At 34.4% G+C, this 25,946-nt stretch overlaps 1 protein-coding gene across 3 annotated transcripts in view; it reads left to right on the top strand.

Moving 5' to 3' along the window:
- LOC150100911 (protein VAC14 homolog) overlaps positions 1-20,664 on the top strand; it is a 315,351-nt gene extending 294,687 nt beyond the window's left edge. The window contains exons 14-16 of one of the 3 annotated variants that reach the window (XM_090401162.1): positions 6,145-6,224; positions 17,470-17,629; positions 18,883-20,664. In XM_090401162.1, coding sequence (XP_090257288.1) covers positions 6,145-6,224; positions 17,470-17,629; positions 18,883-19,021 — 379 coding nt within the window. In that variant the 3' untranslated portion in view covers positions 19,022-20,664. Of the gene's footprint in view, positions 1-5,794; positions 5,876-6,144; positions 6,225-17,469; positions 17,630-18,882 lie in introns of those variants that run through there. The other 2 variants (XR_016549127.1, XM_090401163.1) reach the window with 2 other exon arrangements.
- The last annotated feature ends 5,282 nt before the right edge of the window (positions 20,665-25,946 follow it).

Below are 25,946 nucleotides of genomic sequence, written 5' to 3'. Positions count from 1 at the left end.
ATATATGAAGTAAAAAAGAAATGTGTTAAACGTTTTAAAGAAAAAAATGAAGGTTCATTTAGAAAAACAAGATTATTCTTGAATCTTTATTTATACATACAGTACATACAATTATTCTTTCTTGGATAAAAATTGGTGTAGAGTTGTCTGGTGGAATTTTTTTTTTCTTTTTTCTTCGTATAAAACTCGGTAGCAATGGATGGAATTTTCAATTTCCTGATGAACTTTCATTGATCGCTCGAGATTAGGATCGTCATTCAAGATTTTTTCTTTAAAATTTTCGGCAAGTCTAAATTTCTTTGGTGCCATGTCAATTTGTTCATCATTATCATCGATTTGAGCATCGAAAGCACGTTCTCTCTCAAGGTTAATTAGGTCTTCATCATCCAGCTTCTTATCATGTGACTGAAGCAGGTCCTGAACATCACCTTTTTCAATTTCTTTTAGTCCTAGATCGAAGCCAAGCTTAGTTATGTCATTGATAACACAGGTTACTTGATTTTCAAATCCTTTAAAATCATTTGCACAATGAGGAATAATCTTTTGCCACGCCGCTCTCAGATTGCTAGACGTTACTTCACTCCATGCTTCCTTGACATTCTCAATGCAATTTTTGATGTTGAATGCCTTCCAGAATTTTGTCAAAGTCATAGCTTCATCTCCTGTAGTCTTTTCTATTGCTATTATTATTATTACAGGAGTGTCCTTTATTTTAAATCCATTTGCTATTTTTACTCAAAATAATTTTTATATATATTTTAGGGTATTATGGGTGAGTATTGAAGGCAATTATAGCAGAATAAAAGATGAGGAAAATTTTGTGCATACCTTGTTTTGACACTAGGATGTCTTCAAAATCCATGTTCCTGCTGAAGGTTGTTTATAACAAGGGGGAAGCTTGGGGGGCATGTTTTGACACGGGAAGAATAAATTGGAAACTCGGGTTTATTTTAATAATATATTGTAACACAATAATATATATATAAATATATATATATATATATATATTATTGTGTTTGAGGGCATTTTTTTGGGAGGGAGTTACTTATCGGAAAACTCTGGGGCAGGGGAGAAAGTTAATGGGGTGCGAACCGTTTCAGTCGACTGACCATCATCGGAACATTTTCGGAATGAGTGTAGGGCTATGTCATCGCTGCAAATTGAATCTGCCAAATAAGGGCATTTGTTGTCGCTAAATGGCCGGAGGCGTGGCCTGATTTGTAAGTTGTGGATCGTCCAACATTCAGAAATTAGGTAAGGTCGGTGGACGTTGATTGATTCGCATTTTATGACAATTGTTTCGGATATTCTAAGCATTATAAACAATTTATTCTAAACAATTGCCATAAAATGCGATGAAAACTCAATCAACGTCCATCGACCCTACCTAATTTTTGAATGTTGGACGATCCACAACTTTCAAATCAGGCCATGCCTCCGGCCATTTAGCGACAACAAATCACCTTATTTGGCAGATTCAACTTGCAGTCATGACATAGCCCTACACTCATTCTGAAAATGTTTCGATGATGGTCAGTCGACCAAAACGGTTCGCACCCCGTTAACTTTCTCCCCTGCCCCAGTTTTCCCATAAGTAAACCCTTCCCCCCACCCCACCCCGAAAAAAAAAACACCCTTAAACACAATAATATATATATATATTTATGTATATATTATTAAAATAAACCCGGGTTTCCAATTTATTCTTCCTGCATCAACCCCCCCCCCATGCTTCCCCCCTTGTTATAAACAACCTTCAGGAACATGGATTTTGAAGTGTCAAAACAAGGTATGTACAAAATTTTCCTCATCTTTTATTCTGCTATAGTTGTCTTCAATACTCACCCATAATATCCTAAAATATATATAAAAAATTATTTTGAGTAAAAATAGCCAATGGATTTAAAATAAGGGACACTCTTAAACAAAAACAGGCTATAATAACTGTAATAATAATAGTGTTTAAGAGGAGTAGCATGGGAATTTTCCCAGAAACGATACCTAATTTTCTACTGCTTGCGAAAAAGTTCTTCATAGGTAATATGCCTTAAAGGATGTGATTACACTTTGATCCATTGGCTGGATGATGGAAGTGGTATTAGGTGGTAAATAAATAACTTTTACATTTTTGCACAAATCATTCAGTGCGGTTGGATGACTAGGGGCATTATCTAATATCAACAAGATTTTAAAATCAAGATTTAATGACTTGCAGTACTTTTCAGCTTGAGGACAAAAACAGTTTTTAAACCAATCCTCTAAAATAGTTTTTGTCTTCCAAGCTTTTCTATTGAATCTCCAATGAACATGGAGAAAATTTTTATCTAAACTTCTAAGCAGGCAAGGATTTTGTGAATGATAAATAAAGAGAGACTTCATCTTGTAATCTCCAGAAGCATTGCCACATAGTAAAAGTGTTACACGCTCCTTCGAAACCTTGTAACCAGGCTGTGATTTTTAATTTTTTGCTAAAAATGTTTTAGTGGACATTTTTTTCCATAATAAGCCTGTTTCGTCAGCATTAAATATCTGATCATCGGTATAATTTCCTTCTTCAATGATCTGTTGCAATTCACCAGGAAAATTAGCTGCTTCTTTTTCATCGGCACTTGCAATTTCACCTTGTACACGAACACTATGAATGCTCGATCACTTTTTTTTTAACTGATCAAATCATCCTGAATTTGCAGAGAAAGTTTCTTCCACTACTGACGCCGAATCATTTTTGCTTTCTAATTGTTTTCTTTTTAAAGTTTCAAACAAATTCAATGCTTTTGTTTTAATAGTAATTTGACTAAGAGGAATTCTCTTTTGGTTACAATCTTCTATCCACACTGACAATAGCATTTCCATTTCAATCATAAGATGGCTTCTATTTCTCCTAGTTTGGGACCCAGACGAGGTCGATGCACTTTGTCCTAGTTGCTTATAGTTTTGCAGCGTGGTCTAAAATATGGCAAACAGTTGATTCATTTAGACCGTACTCTCTTGCAATTTTGGCTTTGGTTATGCCTGCTTCATACTTATTTATCATATACAACTTATCTTCTGAGCTGATCACTCTGTTTCTTCTTGATAGCTGTAGACTTGATATCATCCTTGTTTCTTTTAGCATTCATTGTAGGGGTAAATAAGAAGAGAAATAAATGAAGCGCTACAAGAGAGCGATACCTAGAGACTGGCAACTCGAACTGGTTGCATATGTAGTGGGCTACATCTCGCGGCCACGATAATTGGAATTTTGGTATCAAATTACAAACCACAATAAATCGAGAATCGCGATAATCGAGGTATTCCTGTATTTGTTTTAAAGTGAAAATCTGATCCTGATAACCTCTATTTGGCTTGAATCCAGTTTATTCTCCACAATTCTTTTCCACAACTACTCTTGCAATTATGGTTGCATAAATCTTACCTGAAACACTCAGCAGGAAAATTCCTCTGTAGTTTTATTTCCATTTTATTATGCCTTCATATGCTTGGGGGGAGGGACTGAAAAGTTCTGATAAACACGTAGAACAAAAAATTAATTTTATATCTTCTTATATGTCCTAAAAGAAAAAGAACAAATTATTACAATTTGATGAAACATGGTGGTTAAAGGGTTTTAAGGTATGTTCTTTCTTGTAGTTATATCAGTTGCTTTAATATCATTGTTGTTCTAGGTGTTTATCAGAACCTTCAGTACCTCTCCCTCATTTGAATTGTCAGATATCATTGACTCCAGCTGCCTTTCCATATTTCAGGACCACCAATGTTTGTTTGTTTGTTTTTTTTAGAAAGTAGAGTTACACAAAAACACAATTAAATATTTACGTAACTAAGACTGGTTAAAGTATAGTAGTACTTTGGTATGCATATTGTGAACCAACTTCAGTGTATTACAGGTGAAAATTAAAAAAAAAAAAAAAAAAAAAATCATACAAATGAAAGGTACGAATGAATAGACTCCTTCATTGTATGCATTTGTGAGACATCCAGGTGAAAAACAATATTATTAGGATCAAATAGTTTGTGTGTGTGTGAATAATATGTATATATTTGTTTTATATATAAATATTATTTAATTATATTATTTATATATATTATATATATTCTCAATGTATACCTTCATTGTTGTTTCATTTTACATTCTGTACTTTAACCAGTCATAGTTAAATAAATATCCAAGTGTGTTTTTGTGTAACTCTGTTTTCTAATATAGTACTGATGACATTCCTCTTGAATGTTTTCTACCACTGCTTGCTTTCTACTTTAATAATCTTTCAAAGTAATTACTCCATCCACAGTTTATGTTACCTTTATCATCTTTGATTCCTTTTAGTATTATCTTCTCCATTTCTAAGCTTTTTCAACTGCTTCATAATATTTTGCTACTTTTATGATATTTATCTTCTGTATTCTCTCATTGACCTGTTTGCCAGGAATTTTCTGTGTGCTTTTTTCTTTTCCAGGATTGCCTCTTAATTTCTTGGATTTAATTTTTTTTTTTTCTATTTTTGTAGACAGCTTTGCCACATACCTTCCTAGCTGATTGAATCAGTCTTTTCTTTTATGTTTTCAGTCTTTAATTTTTTTTTTTCTTGAATAATAAGTGTCTAGAGTTCACTTCTGGAAGCTGCTTGACTGATTTTTTTTAACTTTTGTACATATTTTTCTGTTCAGTATGAAAATCATTTGTATCCTGCTCAAAACTGAATGATTTGTATTTCAAATCCCCTATACATCATTTTTTTTCCCTGAATAAGTGAAAATATCACTATCAACAAAAATATAGTCAAGGAGACTATATTTTAAGGAAATTAAGGAAGTGTAGTCTGATATTAACTACAATAAATTTAATATTTTCAATATTTCGGCAGAGTCAAATTGCCACCATCAGGGAACACAATACATGTGCACACAGGCATTATACTGAATGATGAGGCTGAAGCATGGCAACTGAAAGTAAACCTAAAGTTCTAAATAGCGATAAAATTTATTTATTCCCTTAAAATTTATTCATATTTGTTAAGGTGGAGTACAATATCCTTCCTGTGGTGAGTGTCCCAAGTATAGACAACAAGTCCTGAGTGACTGTAGTGGGGGAAACAGTCTAAGTTCAGCAGTTCTCATGTTACTAATAAGCCTTACCACCAGAGTCAGTAAGACTCTCCTTATTTCTTGTTTCCTTTAACCATATGAATTTGTTCACATTGTTATTTTGGAATTTTAGTGATTATTATTAGAGTTATGACTAGTCCATTTCCTGAACAGAAATTCAGCAGATACTTACTAGTATTATTAGCTTTACTCTTTTATCCTAATTTTCCCAAAACATTTCTGTATCTGGTATTCATTTCCTACTTTGCTTTTTTTAGATCTCTCACAACGACCAGCTTTTTTTTTAATTTTTCCTTACTATATTAGTCCCTAACTCTAAAAACTCCTATTTCTTCCTTAGTAAGGCCATTTCTACTAAGAAAATTGTTTCCACTTTTACTGTGGACCATAGGCACAAATAAGTGTTAGAGTAATCTGCCATTTATCTGAAAGGCAGTTTGCCATTCTGATAATTGAAGTACAATTACATGGTACTTTACCAAAAGTTGGTTGATATGAGAGGGCCAGTTCATTGAAAGATCGTTGTTTTGAAGGTTGGATAAATGATAGATTACTGTATTTTAAATTTGCCCACATCTTACCCATACTTGAAATTACTAGCAATTCAAAAAGTTTATCTTTGTTTAGAGTGACTGATATGACCATTTCTTCATTTTTCTGATCACTATTGCCTGAATGTAACATGTTACAGTTATTATTTAGCCAAAGTATCGTATATGAAGATATTCATGTAATAATATACATGCTGTATCAAAAGCAGAGAGAGGCAAAAGTAAGTTATCAAGAAATAATTTTTAAATGAGCATGCTGAAATAAATAATCTTTTCACACAAGACAATATGATATCGGGTTATAGTGTGTACTAATTCAAATTCATTAAAATAACATGCATATATGAGTTTTTTTTATAAGCTCAAGTTTTATTACTAATACTTTTTGAATGAATTGTTTTTTATGAAAAGTAACTCTTGATAATTAAGGCTGGCTTTTAAAAAAAATTATTGCCAAGACCCTTTCTTATGATCTTTAACATTAACAAAGTGGTGATTTGGAAGTCACTGTTGAATTTTTAACAGAAATTGATAAGCTGGTGCAGTTAATAGAATCACCTATTTTCACATGTAAGTGCTATCTTTTCTTCAGAGAAATAATTTATAGTGCATTGATCATAATACATTTGTATAATATTGTCATGTCTTTAGCATTTTTTTCTAATGATGCATAAAAATCTCTTATTTTGGCTAACAGAATGTAGAGGCGGGAGGGGTTAAGAAATAACACGCTTGCAAACACAGGATTTGAAAACCTTCATATGGTAGTCTTTAGGAAATACAAAAGAAGATTGCTCCAGTGTATAGCGGTAGATGAAATGAATGAAGATGCACAAAAGTTATTTTGTGAATGTGCAGTTTATTTTTATGTAGTGGTAATTTATCTGTTGCAAGTCTGTTAAGATGAGAGTGCAGAATTCCAGATGCCCATTCTCATGCACAGTAACCATGGAAATAATTGTAGAAAATATAACTATTTGCTCTCTTGTTTACCCATTTTAGGGAGTTCTTAAGAGAATGACCTGAAATCAGAATTCACTGGCTGACTGGCTGGATGCGTGTGTGTGTGATTTATGTAGAGATAATAGGCCTTTAGAAATGAAGAAGTTGAACAACAGTGAAAACCTAATTTCCTTGGATGCTTAGAAGATTGTAATATCTGTGTCAAAAAGCATTGGAAGGCAGAGATATCCCAAGAAGTGAAATCTTTTATAGAGATCTGAGTATTGTCAAAAGTAATACTGCAGGAAAATTGTCTCCCTTTTTTTTGTGAAATGAGGAGTTCAAAGTGCTGTCATATACAAAACTGGAAATTAGATTTTCAGTCAAATGAACGTTGTTAATATATAGAAAGAAGGAGCAGGGAAAGAGAGAGACCTGAAAATCCCTGAATTACCGTATATGTCGGTGTATAAGACAAGGCCTAAATTCTAGGCTAATTTTAGGTTTTAAGCTTATGTCACATATAAGATGACCCCCCCCCCTCCGTATTTCTTCTTTCTTGTATTAATGCAATGTTAGGTATTGTTGTTATATCCGTTATTTTTTTGTATAGCATAGATTTAGTATTTACGGGAATTACCCTAATTAAAAGTGATTAGCCTCAATTTTAATTAATTGGGGCTAATCACTTATTAATTTTGCATTTTTTTTTTTAAATTTTAGGATTATTAAAATTGTTATCATTTAAAATCATGGAACCAGCAACAATATGAAGAAAATATGAAGCTCAATTTAAAATGAGGGTAATTGAAATGGCAAAGCAAACTAATAACTGTGCTGCTGCAAGAAAGTTTGACATAACTGAGAAGATGGTAAGAGAATGGAGGAAGAAAGAAGATATTTTTAAATAAATGCCAAAGAAAAAATGTGTGATGAGAATGGGGATCGCCCCATGGATAAATAATGTGTGGAACACGCACCAGGCAGTATAATGAAGAAACATGGTTTATTAGTATGGGATATGTTTTGGTCATTTAACTGAGAATACTAAAAGTCTTCTAGAAAAAAATAACACAAAAATGCTGTTATACCCAGGTGGTTTAACTTCTATATTGCAACCACTAGACATCTGCTTGAACAAACCTTTTAAAGATCACATGTGAGAAGAGTGGAATAATTGGATGTAATGATGAAAAATCATTTACAAATAGTGGATCTATGCGTGCTGCATCACTTGATATGTTGTGCAATTTTGGGATCAAAGTATGAAATAAAGTAAAAGTAGAGAGTGTAATAAAATGATTTAAAAAGTGTGGTATCTCTAATCTTATAGATGGCACGGAAGATGATCTGTTGTGGGATATTGATAATGATGAAAACGAAATCAATTCACCGGATTCGAACTGGGATCCATATGACGATCATTTCAACAATGAATCTGAAGAACTATTTTCAGCAGATGATGAAGAAAATTAACATGAACAATTGAGATTAATAATTATTATTTGTTTTTAAGACTTACATCTATTGTAATATTTTAAATAAATTTATGTAACAAAAAATTATTCTGATTTGTTTATAAACACTGCCTATTTTCTTATATAACGATGTATTGTAACTATCTAAATGTTCATCCAAGAAATTAAGCTTCCGTTTTTATACTCGCCATATAAGACGACCCATGATTGTGAGGGGTTTTCTGTAGTATTTGAGAGTCGTCTTATATGCCAACATATACGGTAGTTGCAAAGTGTATAGATAACAATCCATCCACTTCACAAGTTGTTCCTAAATAGCTGAAATATTTCACTTATTCTCCAGGTTCTACATTCTGGATGCGACAGATGCCTTTCTTGTGCCATCCTCACAGTCGCTTTTATAGCTGATTTTCATGCCTTTTTTTTCTTTCCGGCAGTTATTCAATTTAGTTAAGGAATGCTGTAGACTGCTAATAGATTTATTTAAGAATATAAACTTCATATTGGTATAAAGAGCTGAATCTCCAATTTTGATATCCATTTTAATATCACTTTCCTCCATATGATCATATAGATTAGTTACATATTTGGTTTAATCCTTTATCCAAGTGTAAACAAACAAAGTTTGCGCCTGAAATATTTTCAGGACTGGGGCAAGTTGTGGTAAAGGTGGTATAAGTCCTTAGTAAACTTCCATCATATAGATTAGTGTTTCCCCAAAGTGTGGAATCCACATCAATGTGGAAATCAACAAGTGTGGATTTCCACATCATTATCCTCCTCCCAAGGGATGAAAAGATCTTCAAGGGGTATATAGACACATTTTGTTTTAAATGTTGATAACTTTTTTTTCTAATTTATATTTTCATTGCTGGATTGTCGTAAACTGACCTCCATTAGGGCGCATCTGATTGACATCATGATCTCATTTCACCAGTATCATTCAAACTACATCAAAAGTTTAAATTCAAATAGTTTGAACCACACAGTCGGAACTCTCCACTAAATTTTATACGTCTTGCTAAACTTTTTTTATTATTGAAAATTGTTTATTATAATGCATATGTTACCCTTATAGTCATTTGTGTGAATTAAATATAACTTCTCCCAAATTACATTTGGTGTTACTAAAATTTTAAAGGGGGCATTAAGGGAAGGGCCACTACCCAGACTAGTTTCAACCTTTATTGAGGTCTCTTCAGAAGGGTAGTGGCCCTTCCTTTAATGCATAACATTATACATATTTGCAAGGAGATGTGTTTTGCATTATGGGAGATTCTGAGATAGGAGTGTTGGTAGCTTGCTCCACCTTTGCAAGGAGTCGTCTGGTGTTGTACCACTTTACCCCAGTCCTGAAGATACTTTCAGGTGCAAATTTTGTTTGCACACACTTGGATAAAGGATTAAACTAAATTTATTATAGTCTGACCAAGTGAAAAATAAACTTTCAACATCTTTCTCTAAATCCAGAGTAATTTAATAAAAAGGTGGCACACCGTTTGGCAGCTCCAATAGGAGGAGATGACCTTGCTAATGCTTCTGCCTTGGTATCCCCACTTGGGCCTGGCTCTAACTGAAGAGACCTCAATAAAGGTCGAAACTAGTCTGGTTAGTGGCCCCTTCCCTTAATGCATAACATTATGCATATCCGCAAGGAGATGTATTTTGCATTATGGGAGATACTGAGATAGGAGTGTTGGTAGTTTGCTCCACCTTTGCAAGGAGTCGCCCAGTGTTGTACCACTTTACCCCGGTCCTGAAGATACTTTCAGGAGCAAATTTTGTTTGCACACACCTGGATAAAGGATTAAACTAAATTTACAATGTATTCTTACAAACATTTCACTGCATTTGGATCACTGGATGGCATTCCACAAGGCCTTAAACAGGGATTAGTTTAATTTTTATCACCCTGTATATGCCCCACAGAACCTTCTGACATAATTACTTCACCAACCTTAATAGTACCCACTACCATATACTATCAAACCCCACTTACTCTTCCTGGAAGAAACCCAATCCTCTAACCCCCCCCCCCCATCATCATTCAATTTTCCTAACTACAAGCTCTTCTGGACCCAAGGATCTGTGCACATATCCAATCGAACATACCATGCCAGAGAGCACCTAACCTAGAATCATTCACTTGACCACCTTTGATTGAAAATCTCCCCTGTTCCACTCAAATTCATTTACTCTTTCTATTGCTCTCCCAGTGCTACCAACCACTCTGAGCTCTTTAACTTCCTCTCCATAAACATCGATCTTCTCCAGTCCTGTTTTCTTAATGGTGAAATCGTCCTTCTAGGAGATTTTAATGTTCATAACAAGCTGGCTCTCCTCTAGCTACACAGACCAAGCAGGCAAAGATGCAGATATTTGCCATCACTCTTGTCCTTAAACAAATTGTTCACATGGCTGCAAGAATTCTGAATAACCATAGCCACTCTCCAAACATCCTAGATCTCTTCCTTACTAGTGACCCTTCCAAGTACAGTGGAACCTCGGTTTCGAATGCCTCTGTTCTCGAACAATTAGGTTCCTGAACGTATTTTCTGAACAAAAAACGTGTCCGTTCCTGAATAGGCAAATGGCAACCATGTGCTCTGCGTGCTGAGCTGTAAGGCAGGAAAGCATCAGTTATGTGGCAGCCTTCGTTCGGTGCAGACACCTACTCAAATTGCAGTGAATTTTTCTTGATTTTCTTTGTGTTTTGTTGTTTTTTTCTCATAAATTATTATTAATTAAGCCACCATGAGGCTGCAGAAGAATAGTGATAGCAGCAAAGCGAAAAGAAAAGTTGTTAGAACCCCGATAGAGATGAAAAAAGAAATCGTATCCAAATATGAAAATGGCGTTCGTGTCTCGAATTTTGCTATGCAGTTCAGTGTGACGAAATCAATGATATGTACAATACTCAAAAATAAAAAGGCGATCAAGAGAGCTGCTGATGTTGCAAGAAGAGTGAAAGTTCTTACTAAACAAAGATCACAGACGATTGAAGAAGTGGAAAAATTGTTGCTGATTTGGATAAACGAGAAACAGTTAGCTGGTGATAGTGTATAATTTGTGAAAAAGCGAGGCAATTACATGATGACCTGTTAAAGAAAAATCCTGGTATGAGTGCTAATGTTCAAAGCTAGTAGAGGGTGGTTCGAGAAATTTAAGAGGAGAAGCAGCATACATAGTGTGGTTAGGCATGGGGAGGCTGCGAGTTCGAACTGAGAAGCTTCTGAGAAATATGTGCAAGAATTTAGTGACTGTAAAGGCTGAGAGTTTTCTTACCCAACGTGTTCAACTGTGATGAAACCAGCCTATTTTGGAAGAAATTGCCAAAGAAGACCTACATCACTCAGGAGGAAAAAGTATTGCCAGGACACAAACCAATGAAGGACAGGCTGACTCTTTTGCTATGTGGAAACGCAAGTGGGGATTTCAAGGTCAAGTCATTGCTTGTGTACCACTCTGAGAGTCCGAGGGTGTTTAAGAAAAAATAACATGATGAAAAGTAAATTGCCTGTTATGTGGAGGGCTAATAGTAGAGCTTGGGTAACTGGGAAATTGTTTATTGAGTGGATCCATGAAGTCTTTGCTCCAAGTGTGAGAAAATACCTTCAAGAAAAAAATTTGCCAATTAGATGCCTTCTTGTGATGGACAGTGCTCCTGCTCATCCTCCAGGCTTGGAGGATGAGTTAGCGGAGGAGTCTGATTTTATCACAGTGAAATTCCTGTCCCCTAATACAACTTCTCTAATTCAGCCCATGGATCAGCAGGTCATTTCGAACTTTAAGAAACTCTACACCAAAGCACTGTTTCAAAGGTGTTTTGAAGTGACCTCTGACACAGATTTAACACTCAGAGAATTCTGGAAAAATCACTTCAGAATCCTCCATTGCTTAAGTATCCTTGACAAAGCCTGGGCGCAAGTGACTTACAGGACGATGAACTCGGCCTGGAGGAAATTGTGGCCAGACTGTGTAGCAGACAGAGACATTGAGGCTGAGCATGTTGCTCTTGTCGATGATATTGTGTCTCTGGGCAAAAGCATGGACTTGGAAGTTGACAGTGTTGATGTGGAGGATCACAGGAATGAGCTCACCATGGAAGAACTGGAACACCTTCAGAAGGAGCAGCAAAAAGACAGAGGTGGAGGAAATGTCTTCAAACACAGAGGAAGGGATCAAAGATGTTCCAGGTTCTTTGATCAAAGAAATGTGTGCAAAATGGGGTGAGGTGCAAAGTTTTGTGGCAAGATATCACCCTCACAAAGCTGTAGCAAACCGCATCATAAACCATTTCAATGAGAGTGCCATATCTCACTTCAGAAACATTTTAAAACGCTGGCAAAAACAAATGTCATTGGACAGGTTTTTAGTGAGACAGAGGCCCAGTGTGTCTCGTGCCAAGAGACAGAAAAGAGAAAGAGAAAAAACCCAGAAGGACAGTAACCTGATGTTTTTATGGAAAGGGGCTCCCCTTACTCACCTCCTTCCACTTACGCCATCAACTCTCCTCCGTATGTATAGTTAAAGTGAAGTTAACTTTTCATTTTTATTTTATCTATTTATTCTGTTTATTCTTTTTATGTAAGATTTTATGCATTTCCATTATGTTTGTATACGATCTTATGCATGAAGTACCGTTGTAAAGGTTTAAATAAACAATCATCTAGGGGTTTGGGAACGGATTAACCCATTTTACATTAATTCTTATGGGAAAATGGTTTCAGTTTTCGAACAATTCGGTTTCCGAACAGCCTTCAGGAATGAATTAAGTTTGACAACTGAGGTTCCAATCTATATTGCAAATGTAGTGGGTTCCCTAGGTAATTCAGACCACAACTCATGCTTGTCTCCTCTCCCACGAAGCAATACTTACACAGCCACTCCCAAACAAGAGTAGTCTGGCAAATGGTGCCAAGTGGGGTGACGTCCATGATTTCTATGCCTCATTCCTATAATTTGGACTGTTCATTTTGGCCTTCCAACCCAAACATATGCACCGAACATATCACTGAAGTTTTCCTTATGGGCATGGAAATATACATTCTCCAATACTCTGAACTGCCATGCCCTGTCTAAGCTTTGGCTCTCCAAAAGGTGTGCCAAGACAGGCAAGTCATATCACAACTGACTTTCATCAAGAACTATCTTCCTTTAATGCTTACACTCAAGCCTGAAACAGTTGCAAGAAGACTATTAATGTTTACAGGACAAAAAAAAGCAAAAAAGTAGGAAACGTGCATTTTGTCCAAATGGCAACCAAGCCTTTTGGTCTCTTACCAACCAAATTACAACCAACCTCTCATATATGGGATCAACGTAAAAATTACTTCAGACATCTAGAATATCTTTAGTTTTTACGTCGCCTTTATCATCGCTGATTCCTTTTACAGGAATCGTTTCCCTAATAGGGATACCATGTTTATTGGCAGTTTTAATATTTCACAGTTCCATCCAGTAGAGAGCCCTGAGCATTTCCTATTATCAAGAATTCCATAGAAATTATTTAGATGCCCACCAGAAAACAGGATAATTCTAATCATTTTTAAAACTCTTAATAACTTCTTCACTACAGGTCTTTTTTAAGTATACTGTGGAATTGTTTGTGCTCTTGGCACAAATATCTGTACACCATTCATTCCAATCACAGCTTAGTGGTGTCTCATTTTGAGAAGAAATCACCAGGAAATGCCATCTGGGGTAATTTTTTGTTCTTTGTTTTCTTGGTTGTATTATTGTTTCCATTCATAAGATTAAGAAAATAATGAAGCATTTCACAACTAGCTTTACCAAAATCTCTATCTCTATTTTCTGCATATACTAAACCTTGCAATAGTCGCAGATAGTCTTATGATCCATCATTTCCATTGATCTTAAAGGACTAAATGTAAGAAATTTACATCATATTCAGATATCAGTAATGCTTTCTTATCCCTTGACAAGGCTACTGGCCTTAACTTCAATCCAATTTACACTTCTTTCACACTCAGCAGTGATTTTGTTGCATCGTTACTTACAAAGCTAATCTTCTGTCATATTACCTTTCTTCTTGTTCTTGCATTGATGATCATGTTAAATGTTGTTGTTCTATTACAAATTCATAACATTCAATTCTCTCCTTCCTTTAAATTTTCATTAGTGAGAAAGAGTATACAAATCTTGGTCATTGATTGCAAAAAAAATTTCCTGGTCCAAATGATGTTTCTCTACTTTTGTTTTTTTTGTTCTGCTGGTGTTTATCCTTCAGCTTGGAAATTAGCCTACATTTCACCTATTCCCAAGAAGGTTAACAAAACTTTACTATCAAATGACCATCATACTACTATCAATTGCCTATTAAGCAAACAAATGTCTTTTGCAACTGGGTTCCAGTTTCCTTTCTGAATACATATTTATCCTCAAGCTTTTCAGCTGATTATGGAATACCATAAAATTCCTTTATTGCATACCCTCCCCTCTGTGTGTGACCTCTGCTTGACTGCAAATCCAATCTCCCAGTTTTGGAATAGCACAGTGTACTCCTCTTTCTCATTCGAAGGGGGAAAAAAAAAATCTTGCAGTCTTACTTTTGACAACATCCAAATCTTTTGATATGAAGATATCAGAAGTATTGCATCCAAGAAATTAGTTTTTCACTTTCTTGCTTCAGACATTATTTCATCTCTGAAGAATTATTAACTCTGTAACTTCCAAATCTGTCCAGCCATTAAATGTTATCAGATTTGAGATGATGCCCCTTAATTCCAAAAACTCCTTGACTCCTTAGAAAAGAGAGTAGTTAGATTGGTTATTGATCCATCTCTTATTTATTCACTCTATCCCTCTTTCACAAAGATGATAATTTCTGTAGCATGCATTTTATCCCAATTTTTCCATTGTCACTGCCCATCAGAATTGGCAGTTGCAATTCCCCACTTTCACTTACATACAGATCAGTTTCTGCTTATATATATAAATCTACTATTCTTCAGAAAATTTCATGTGTAATTCTCTCATTTTCTCTTGGGACATCTGTTAAGATTTATGTGACAGCTAGTGACTGTTCTTGAGACACATTCAACAGTTGTTCAACACCACTTCAACTCCAAACTTGAGAAACCAATTTTTCTGTATATCAACTACTTTTTTCATTTGGCAGTCAAATCCAATTTGCAATCCTGTTGATGACAGTACTTTCAGTTAAGTGACACTTCTTGAATAGAGTTCTGATAATTTTGTAATATGCATTATCAGCAAAAATTAATTCTGGCTATGTTACAAAAAATAACTATTTATTTCCACTCTTTTGATAATATCCAGATCTCTAAAAAGGATGAGATATTTCTTCTTGGGATAACTTGAACCTCCAGTCTTTATCAGCATATCACAAATATCTCTTCCACAACATACAAGAAACTGGATCATTCATTGTATGCACTACGCTTACTCTTCAGTAGCTATTTAACCTTATAATAATGACAAATTTTGTCTGACCACTGAATTCTTTTAGCATATCTCTGATTGTATCCCAAGAGCTCAAATTTTAGCTCATTTGGTTAATGATGCATCTGTACCAAGTCTCACTTACATACAGATCAGTTTCTTTTTATATATATAAATCTACTATTCTTCAGAAAATTTCATGTGTAATTCTCTCATTTTCTCTTGGGACATCTGTTAAGATTTATGTGGCAGCTACTGACTGTTCTTTCACAGTTCACCTCTAGACTGTCAGAATGAATTTTTCTTCATTTTAAATTCTCCCTACTGCTTTCCTATGGAACACTAGAAGTAAATGATTATGGATATATAAAAAAATTTACACATAATATACTCAAAATCTCTGTGGAGTGATAAATCCTGTCTTTCTCCCTACTAATAAAGTTGATTCTAAAGAGCATATAAATAATGTTTTTTTCAAAAATGGCATATTCCATCCTTCTGTTCCTCGCAGTATAGTATACTACAGTGGGATCATAGGACAGCAATCCAGATGAAATTTTGAACTGCTTGCCCATGTACATTCTCTGTGAGCCTTTCTATTTCAGCACAGTAATAAGTGTCATACAACATATTATGAATCATTATTCATTCATTTTCTGTTAGCTGTGCAGAATAGCCAGATAGCAGAAAGTTCTGTTATGAACTTCAAGCACCTTGTACATGCATCTCTATTGCACCTACAAATGGATTACTTAATATGGCATCTTATGAGAGGAAAAGAATTACTGAGATTATAGATGGTAATTCTCCCACTCTTCTCTAGCACATCTGTTTGAAATGTGTAGTGATTAATCATTCTCTTCACAGTTAACTCCACACTACAAAAAAAAATTATTTGATTAAATCATTCCCTCTTCTGCTATAGAGCAAACACAGATAAAAAATAAATAAAATAAATCTGCTATAGTTTGCCCACCGATTAGAGATCCCTCCACACTTCTGCGCATGTCAGAAAAAGGAGAATCCATTCCGATAATAGGGTAATCAGTCCGTATTGTGGGATGAGTTGTTTATTATTACAGGTCAGAAAATTAACTTCTCTTTTATGATTATTGTAGTTAACTATGTTGCTTGTATAACAGTTGGAAATTTTTACCTATAAAGCACGTGATTTCGCCTGTTGGCGACCAATTCGTACATCCTTCATTTCTTTCTCCCCTTCAGCATGAATCGACTATTTTTGGCAAGATGCCAAGCAGAGACCTACAAACAATGGGCGAACTATAATACCTTTTTTATTCCCCTATAGGGAGTAGGTGAGGGTGTTTTAGCCCTATCTAACTTTTGGAGACTGATGGGTCAGTTCAGTTGCCATTGGTAGCCACTCAGAGGTAGCCGGTCCAAAGCTATCACTAATTATAAATGGCATCCATTGAAGGGGTGGCTGGCACATGCTGTCATCTCATGATCCCTAACACTATATTCATTGTCTGAAATAATGTGGGGTCTACTGTTGATTTTCTTAAGTTTACTGGATGAAAAACCTGAGTTTCTGGGAGGAAAAAAACCCACTTGTCTGTGCCAGAGGTTGACTAATTCTGGAACCAGTCGAAGAAAGGCTTAGAAAAAGTACCTGTAGTCGGCAGTTAGAATTAAACCTAGGTCTTTCTTTGGACAGCCTATCACTGTGAGTGCAAATGCCACTTCCACTGAGCTACAGAAGCTCATAGAAAAAAATACATTTTAAAAAAAATTGCGATTATTAAAAAAAAAAAGATTGTGTGCAAATAAAGATTAAAACTGTAAATGCTACCCAGGTGTGTGTTTGTGAACTAAAAGATGGTTTCCCAATAATTTTATTAGAATATGAGATAACATATTTTATAAATAAAAAATTGAATTTTTGGGTTTCAGTTTGAGAAAACTGACTTAAAATTAATTTATGTCTTAATTCACTATTTAAATTGCAGACCTCCGACTTCAGCTGCTTGATGCCCCTCAAAACCCTTATCTTGTAAAAGGACTTTATGGTTTGTTGATGCTCCTTCCACAAAGTGAAGCATTTCATACACTGAGACACAGGCTTGCTTGCGTACCAAATATTCAGCTGATGCCTCCTTCAGAATCTAGGTAAAAAGTTATTTTTCTTTACTTTTTTTTTTTGTTGTTGTCTTCCCAATTGAATCTTTACTTCATCAACAAGTATTTCAGGATTGTTTTTGTCAAAGACAGTTTGATTGTAGTTTCATTTAGAATTAGAATGTATTTAAAATTATGTTTGTAACTTATTTCTCTCAGTGTTATAAGGCACCTACTACCTGAATGTGCTTCCTCTTATACAGTATCGAAGCATTTACAACCTGTGTGAAAGTGTTGTCGAGCATGTGGAAAGAGTGATCTGGTGGTGGGAGAACTAGGGGCCATCCATGGAAACTGAGTAAGAGTATTGTTATCAAGGATGTTAGAACTAGGTTTTTGCTTGGAGAGTAGTGATTGAATGGAATAGGTTGTCACAGTCTGTTGGTGCCATGACTGTGAATGAGTTCAAAGCAAAGTATGATAGATGCTGCACAAATATTGGATAGTTCTTGACATGATGTTTAGGCTCATCGAGGGGAGGCCCTAAACATCATGTTTTTTTTTTTAAAAAAGATATTTATATATTTAATCATAGCATAATTAAAGTAAATTTCTAGTGTGAGACTACTGCACCTCTTAGAAGAGGTCCAAAAATGGCATGAAAAAGTTCATGTGTGGTCTCTAGAGTTGGGTTTGTGGATTATATAAAAAAAGCACACACACACACACACACACACACACACTAGGGGGTCCCATCCCCACCCCCCGAGTTCCGGACTGGTAGGATGGTTCTCCTTGAATTTTGAAGACTTGACACTCAGGGTAGCCCCTGAGTTTCAAAACATTACATAAAAAGCTTATCATGTTATATATATAGGGTAGATATATAATAACAAAAAAATTAGTCCATCCATGGTGTTGATGTGCTATAGGTTTATAGCCTTTCATTTGTGGGAATCACTTAAAAAAAATAAAATAAAATATAAAGTTACTGTGAATTATTGAAATATTATTGTTTAAGCAACTGTTTATAGGAATTTCATTCACTTTTTGGAATTAGCTCTGGAAGTAAACTGTCTCATTTAAATAGCAGATATTGCTCAAACTCATGTTATAACAAAGGAAAATCCATGATGCCATTAACATTTTCTGGAATAAATATTTCACAGTTGAGCAGTCTCTGGAATGAAAGATTTCTCCCCCTCCCAAGGAATTTGGAAAGTTTACTTTATTTTTTCAAATCTATATTCCTAAATTATACAAATATATATAGTTTTTTTTTTAATTTAATTTAATTTTTGTAGGTTTTCTAATGTACAAGACAATAGGCCTCCTCCTCAGTCAGTCAGCTTTAACGATCTTCTCATACATTTTCAAATGGTTCAAGACAAACATAAGCAAGCCCGTCGTCCGTCAAAATTTTGTGAGCATCCAAGCAGATAATTACAATTTAAAAATAATTTATGACCATTCCTCAGAAAAAGTTTTCCACTTGTTAATATAAAGAAATGCATTAACAGGTTTCAGAAATACTTTGAACAAAGAAAAATAAAATAATAATAAATAAAAATAAGGATGGCTGTGATAATGAAACGACATGCCAGAAATTTGTTCCTAATATATATTGTTTTATTTGATGCAGATAATGTCACGGAATATAGTTTATTAGTTAATTTATCATGTTGTGTAATTTTATTTATCTGCTCTTTACATTGAAATGATTACTCTCTGTTAATTGTTGTTAATATAAAGTTAATGCTTAAGTGTTTCAGTACATTAGGTAGTAATATAACATTCATGTTGCTAGTTCTCCCCCCCACCCTTTGTATTGTTAATAGTCTGTTTATATATCATAGCAAAAAATCTGAACATAACTTAATTTCAAATAAACATAAGTACAGAAATGGTGTGTTTATGAACTTATTTTACTTATTTCACTTAATAGCATTAAAATGCAATAAAGTGAAACAAGTAAAATAAGTTCATAAACACATTGCTTCAGTGCTTATATGTTTTGTTCAAAATCAATTATGTATTTTTATAATATGTGTGTTGAAGTTTGTGTTGTTTAGATTATTCATTTAGAATCATGAATGTTTTTTCAATGAACTAAAAAAAATGAAAAAATATAAAGGAACATAGATTATAGATTTAGCTACTGATATTGTTATCAGTGGTTCTTCTTAGAAGGATTTATTTTTCATTAAGAAAGTGATGAACTATATCATTTCACATCAGTGTGATTTTTATTTGTTTTCACATCAGTTGTAGTTGTTATTGAAATTGTACTGAACTTGAGTAATATGTTTTCTTTTCATTTTTAATAAATTGGATACCAAGTTTAATATAGTGTTAGGTAAGTGAAATACAATAGAATAGCAAATAATGGTTGTGACTCTTCTTTAATTCCATCTGCACACATTTAGTGGTTCTAGCAAAACTATAAAAAGTCAGAGTATGAGCAGCTTGACAAGCTACTGTGAAGATTTATTCTTATAGATTTCCTGTTGTTTCTGTCTTGGAGTAAATTAGCTCATTAAAGACTGTATTTTTAAATTTATTCAAGGATGCTGCTAGATAAATTGTTCTCTCTTTAGCTTGTATGCTTAAAAATGCCTTTGTCATCAACAAGCTTTCTGTAAATTTTTTATACCATACTTGTGTGTGCATTCATGTATGCATATGTTATTTAATATTTCATACTAGATGATGGAATTTTTCCAAATATAAAAAATCACTTGAAATATTTTCATAATGTAGTTATGCAAAGTTCAAAAGTACCAAACATCAAGATTTGTAATCAAATGTAAGCAGATAATGTTCTTATTCTACTATAGAAGATTTAAATAATTCCACTTTAAAACACAGAATTGTTAGAGAAGTTTCTTTTTCTGGGGAAAATCTTTTAGGCTGTGTTTTCTACACTTAAAAGATCATATTTAAAATTTTTTAAATACAAAAGGCACTTTGATAACATGCAAGGCATATAAAAGTGATTATGTATTGTTTGTAGATTCTCTGCTAAAACAAAACATTTGTGTATTTTCTAATGCTAATTAGAGATGTATTAAATATTCATATTTTCAGTATGTGAGATATACTTCATAATAATATGCACATAATTTGTTCAATGCAGTATTTCATTTACTCAAGTATCCTGTATAGTATCTTTTAAAATATACACAACATGTTCACGTTTTCATCTCTTACAAGAAAGTTCTCTTGTAAACAGCAAGATTATAAGAAGACAATCTTACTTTTTTAAAACCATTGAGTACAGTTCATGTTTCACTTTATTCTAAGGCTTATATTGTCAAAAACTTGTTTAGCAGCAATCGAGTCTTACCTGTGTTGTGCCATTAGAACATGTGTGGAATTAGTAATGTTGCTGGTAACTTTAACAACCTTGAAAGACCTGCACAATAAATACAGTAGCAAACAAATTAATCCAAACAAACCGAATTTTAATGAAGTTTTTAGTTGGTTTTTGTTTCAGTTTACTATTTTTGGTTTTGGTTATAGGTCACTATTTTGGTTGAGTGTTGCATGTTTTAATTGTCTCTACGATGTTTATAAATAGTGTTGTTCATTTTTAATATGAATGTAAACAAGTTGACATTCGTAGTGTTTTATTCCTTTTGAGTACCTATAAAATGGATACATCTCCAAGAAAGCATTCAAAAATATGTACTCTTTCTGAGCACACATCCATGACTCAAAGACAAATTGCCAATGAATGTGGTGTTGGTTTGGGTACAGTTAATGCAATTTTAAAGAGGTTTAGGGAGACATGTACCTTTTTCTCCTGGCAGAAAAGGAAAATGTGAGCAAAAAAAAGAAAACTGCACTAGAAAGGAAATTTATTCTTTCCTAACTAGTTAGGAAAGGATAAATTAATCCAAGATTGTCTGCTATAGATTTAAATAGACTTAGCAGCTAGTGGGATTAATGTTTCTGATATGACAGTCCGTTGAAGATTGTTGGAAGCAGGGAGGACTGCCCACAGACCAAAAAAAAAACTGTTGACAAAGGTTGTGCAGAAAAAGAGGCTCCAGTGAGCAAAACTATATACAGATTGGACTGTTGAGAAGTGGAAAGAGGTCATATTCTCAGATTTCATAGTGATGAATTTACGGAGACACAACACACGTTAGAATAATTACTTATCATTAAGAAAGTAACATTCAACCTCTGATATTCAAGTCATCATCAGGAAAACATACATATGTACAGGTAAGCTACATGACATGACACTTCACTATACAAAAGTAAAATGAATCTAAATGTTTGTTAATCATTTGCCCTAGCCTAACCTCTGGTGAAAAAAAAAAAAAATCAGAACTACATTAAATAATTTCTCAAGTCCTCTCATATTAAGTTATTCTTTTATTTGAGGTTGTTCTAGATGCTATACAGGTTGAAGATGGGTCCTCCAAATTCTTAGAATAATTAATCAATTTTTGTTCAGATTTGGATGATGTTACAGCATTTCTCAAGCTTCTTTGAATTTTCTTTCAAACCAGGTTTTGTTGCAGTGTAAGGACTTGGTGCCTTTCCAGTCAGTTCTGTGACGTTTGGAGTGCTTGGTCTGATAGGCCTGTTTTACCATAGTGGAGGTACTTAATGTGCCATTTGTATTCATCTTTTCTAATTGGAATGGAGCATCCTGTTTCCCCTATATAAGGTAGGTTACAGGTACATTTAATGTTGTAAACACTTGGGTGGGCAAGGTATGGAAGAGCTAAGCAGATTTCTTAATTTTGCCTGAGGTTTGAAGGTTGTCTTAATATTGTATTTAAGTAGTGTTCTATCTGTTTTTTTTTTTCCAAAATTCCCCTAATGTAAGGGACATTTTTCTTTTTTGGAGGATCTTGTGAACCGCTTTTTTTTTATTGTAGCCATTTTTTACAAATGTTTGGTTAATAATTTCAAATTCTTCATTCAGAGCTTGTTCATTGGAGCAAATTGTTAGGGCTATGTGTTAGGATGCTGATGACTCCTAGGAAAGATGCATGACAAGTGTGTCTAGAAAAGGAAGAGAGTTGTTGTTGTTTTCGATCTTGATGGAATTGGATTTTTTATATTTTTTACATATATAAAATGATATATGTTTGTGTTGTTTGTTCAGGTGGCTTTGGAATGTATTTAATGCTTCGCAGCCATGGAGTCAAATCACAAAAATATGATCAACATATCTGAGCCAGACTTTGGGCTTTAGGCTGGTCTAATCTAGTGCTCATTACTCGAATTCTTCTCTTAAAAGGCTATTGGGGATGGGGAAAGTGGTGAGTTCATGGCCATACCTACTTTTTGTAGGCAAAAATTATTTTGCCATGTGAAATACCCGGAGCAGAATATGTGGGCAAAGAGTGCCATGATATTGGGTGGAAATATTATATAAATTAAGTGGATATTAAATCCAACATCATTTCAAAGCTGAATATAGAAACTATAAACGTTTCTTGTGAAAATTCACCAGAGAGCTTGTGGGAATACACCACCGCCATACTATGAGTTGCCCTAGTCGAACCTAATAGAAAAAGCACAAACGCTAGAAGTGCCCGTATATTGCCTTTTACTGGTTCATTTTGATGGGTTTCAATAGTCTGAGAGGCTGTTTCAAACTCATTGGTTTTTGTCAAAGACTAGGCAGAAACCTAAGAGAGCAAAACCTCTTAGTACTAGGGAACTCGAAGCGTTGGAGAGGTGTATTTTCTGTAAGCGAACTCTCGGTCGGTGCATAAAGTATTTACTAAAATAAAGAACCAAAGGCTTCATTTCGGCAATGAAAAATTATATAAATTAAATGGATATTAAATCCAACATCATCTTCTGTAAGAGAAGAATAGTATTATTGATTGGTACATTAGTGAAAAGGGCAGTTATGTCAAAGCTGATTAATAAATCTTCATTGTTGCATGTGATCTAATTTTGTTTATGAAGTCCTGCTGTCCATGCCCAAGACCAGCTAACTTGGCTATGGCTGAGGAAGATCCTTAAGCTCCTCACATCGGTGACGGGAATCGAACCCAGGACACTCCTTCCCCGGGCATATGGTTGCGAAGCGCATAGCCACTAGGCTAACTGCACGGACTTAATAAGACTGCACATGGACAACTAGTATAAACAGGTCTCCTCGATCAAAGGGAAAAGAAGAATCTATAGAGCATGCACAAATGAGAGTTATAAAGATACTAGAATAATGGAAGATAAATAATGAGGACAGATTGAGAGTATGGTTATTACAGACCTATAAACTTTTAAAAGCATGTTATAGGTAGATAAATTTTTCATTGTTTAGAAGATGAGAGTAGGATGGGGGGGGGGGGGGGGGAGTCATCCATGGGACTTTTTGTGTGTGATTAAAAAAAGGGATGAGAGCTAGATGTTTCTCATACAGAGCAGTGAAAATTTTGTACATTGGGATGACGTGTGTTTAAAGAAAAGTATGACAGCTGGTTTGAGTGATGTATGGTCTCCTTCAATGAGCCCTTGAAGGAAACATGGCAATTTAAAAAAAGAAAGAAAAAGAATTACTTAATCTGATAATGTTTTGAAAAGTCATATAAATAAAATTAAAAATAATCAGGAAAAAAGAAAAGTACAGTATCCAACTCATAAATTCAAAATGAATTAAATCCAATAATGCATTTCATTTTTAAATGGAATAGGGGAGGCCGTTTTATTGCTTCTAAGTTTTGGATACCAAAGGGAAGCCCATCTCCAATGTTAACCAATAATTGATAGCATGTCCAAGACTATCAGTGCTTTTAAATGGCATCTGATGATGAGAATGCAGCAGATAACTGCCACACTCTCATAGTATTTAACTCCATGTTATTGTCTGAAATAGTTCTACAGTCAGTTTTCTTGAGTTGTAGGATTAAACGCCTAAGTTTCCAAGAGAAAGAATCCTACTTATGTCGAAGATATACTAAGTACTGAACTGGCTGAAGAAAAACAGAAAAAAGTTCCTCTAGTCAGCAACTAGAATTGAACTTAGAATTAGCTTTTTTCAGATGGCTTTGCATGGATGCATCACTTCCACAGGACAATACATGTAAAACTGAATTAACATTAATGCATAAAATAATAATGATATGCTAAATAACAAATTAAAGGAGCAAATGTCCATTATAAAAACTTGGATTAATATATGAACTTTATTAGGGGGTTATTGAAATATTAGATAAAATAAATTATCAGATTTGTTTATAAAACTTTAGTATTAATATTAATATATGAACAGTTTAGGAGGAATCTGTTGAAATATTATAATATATAAATAGTAATAGATATATATAAATAGATATTTATCACAATCATAGCTATGACCATACCATGAAAATACATTCAAAATGCATATATTAAACAAATATGCATTTATATTCCATGCACATAGCATTCTTTAACACTTTCATTGCCAAGCTGAAAATTGGAATTTCGTGTGGTGGCCAAATTTTTTTAAATTTTTTTATTTAGTTAGTGACGTCCACGCGATAACGCGTGATCGGCCGTTTGGTGAGACCTCACATCACACGATATCGCTTGATTGGCAATGAACATGTTAACTGTAGTCATTCATTTTAGACAAATTATGGACTCTACAACCATATTATAAATAATGACTTATTAATAATAAATAAGTTTTAATTTCCTGATGTTTCGACCTTCATATGAAGGTCATCATCTGGAGTATACACACACATATATATATACAGGGTGTTCGGGATAAATTTGACAGTTTCGTAAGGAAAAAGAAAATCTTCTTTGTATCTATTAAATTTAATGAATTGACAAAAAAACATTACAGGCAGAGTTAATTACAATACTATCAACAAGATTTACTCAAAATAACCACCATTAGCATCGATCACAGCTTCAATTCTGCTTCGGAACCTCGAACAAGCTGATGCTACAGTCTCCCTGGGAAGGGCCGCAAAAACTGTTTTAATTTTATCCATTAACTGGGCTTTTGTATTACTGGAAGTGCGATTGGTGTCTTTTTCAACTGCGCCCCATACAAAATAATCCATGGGGTTAAGGTCTGGGGAGTTTGGAGGCCAAACATTTGGACTGGTGAAGTCGTAGAAATTTTCAGACAACCATTTTTGACTTTTCCCAGAGGTGTGGCAAGGGGCCGAATCCTGCTGCCATACATACGGCCTACCATTGGCTACCCTTGTTATCCAGGGCTTGACTACAGTTAGCAACTCCACGAACAAAGCCCGAATTCCAATGCCAGGGTTCTTCAACACCTGTTCCTGCAGATTTGCGAGGAATTCTGCTGTACGAACGCAATCAGATCGTCTGCTAGGGATCTTTCTTCTTGCTACATCCTCGTAGTCACCATTGCAAGTCTCTAGTT

Source organism: Typopeltis vanoorti, chromosome 12, assembly GCF_054136105.1.
Source record: "Typopeltis vanoorti isolate ZY-2024b chromosome 12, IOZ_Tvanoo_1.0, whole genome shotgun sequence".
Taxonomy (NCBI): Eukaryota; Metazoa; Arthropoda; class Arachnida; order Uropygi; family Thelyphonidae; genus Typopeltis; species Typopeltis vanoorti.
Note: the sequence above shows the minus strand (reverse complement) of the source record. Positions and strands in the feature narration are given on the sequence as shown.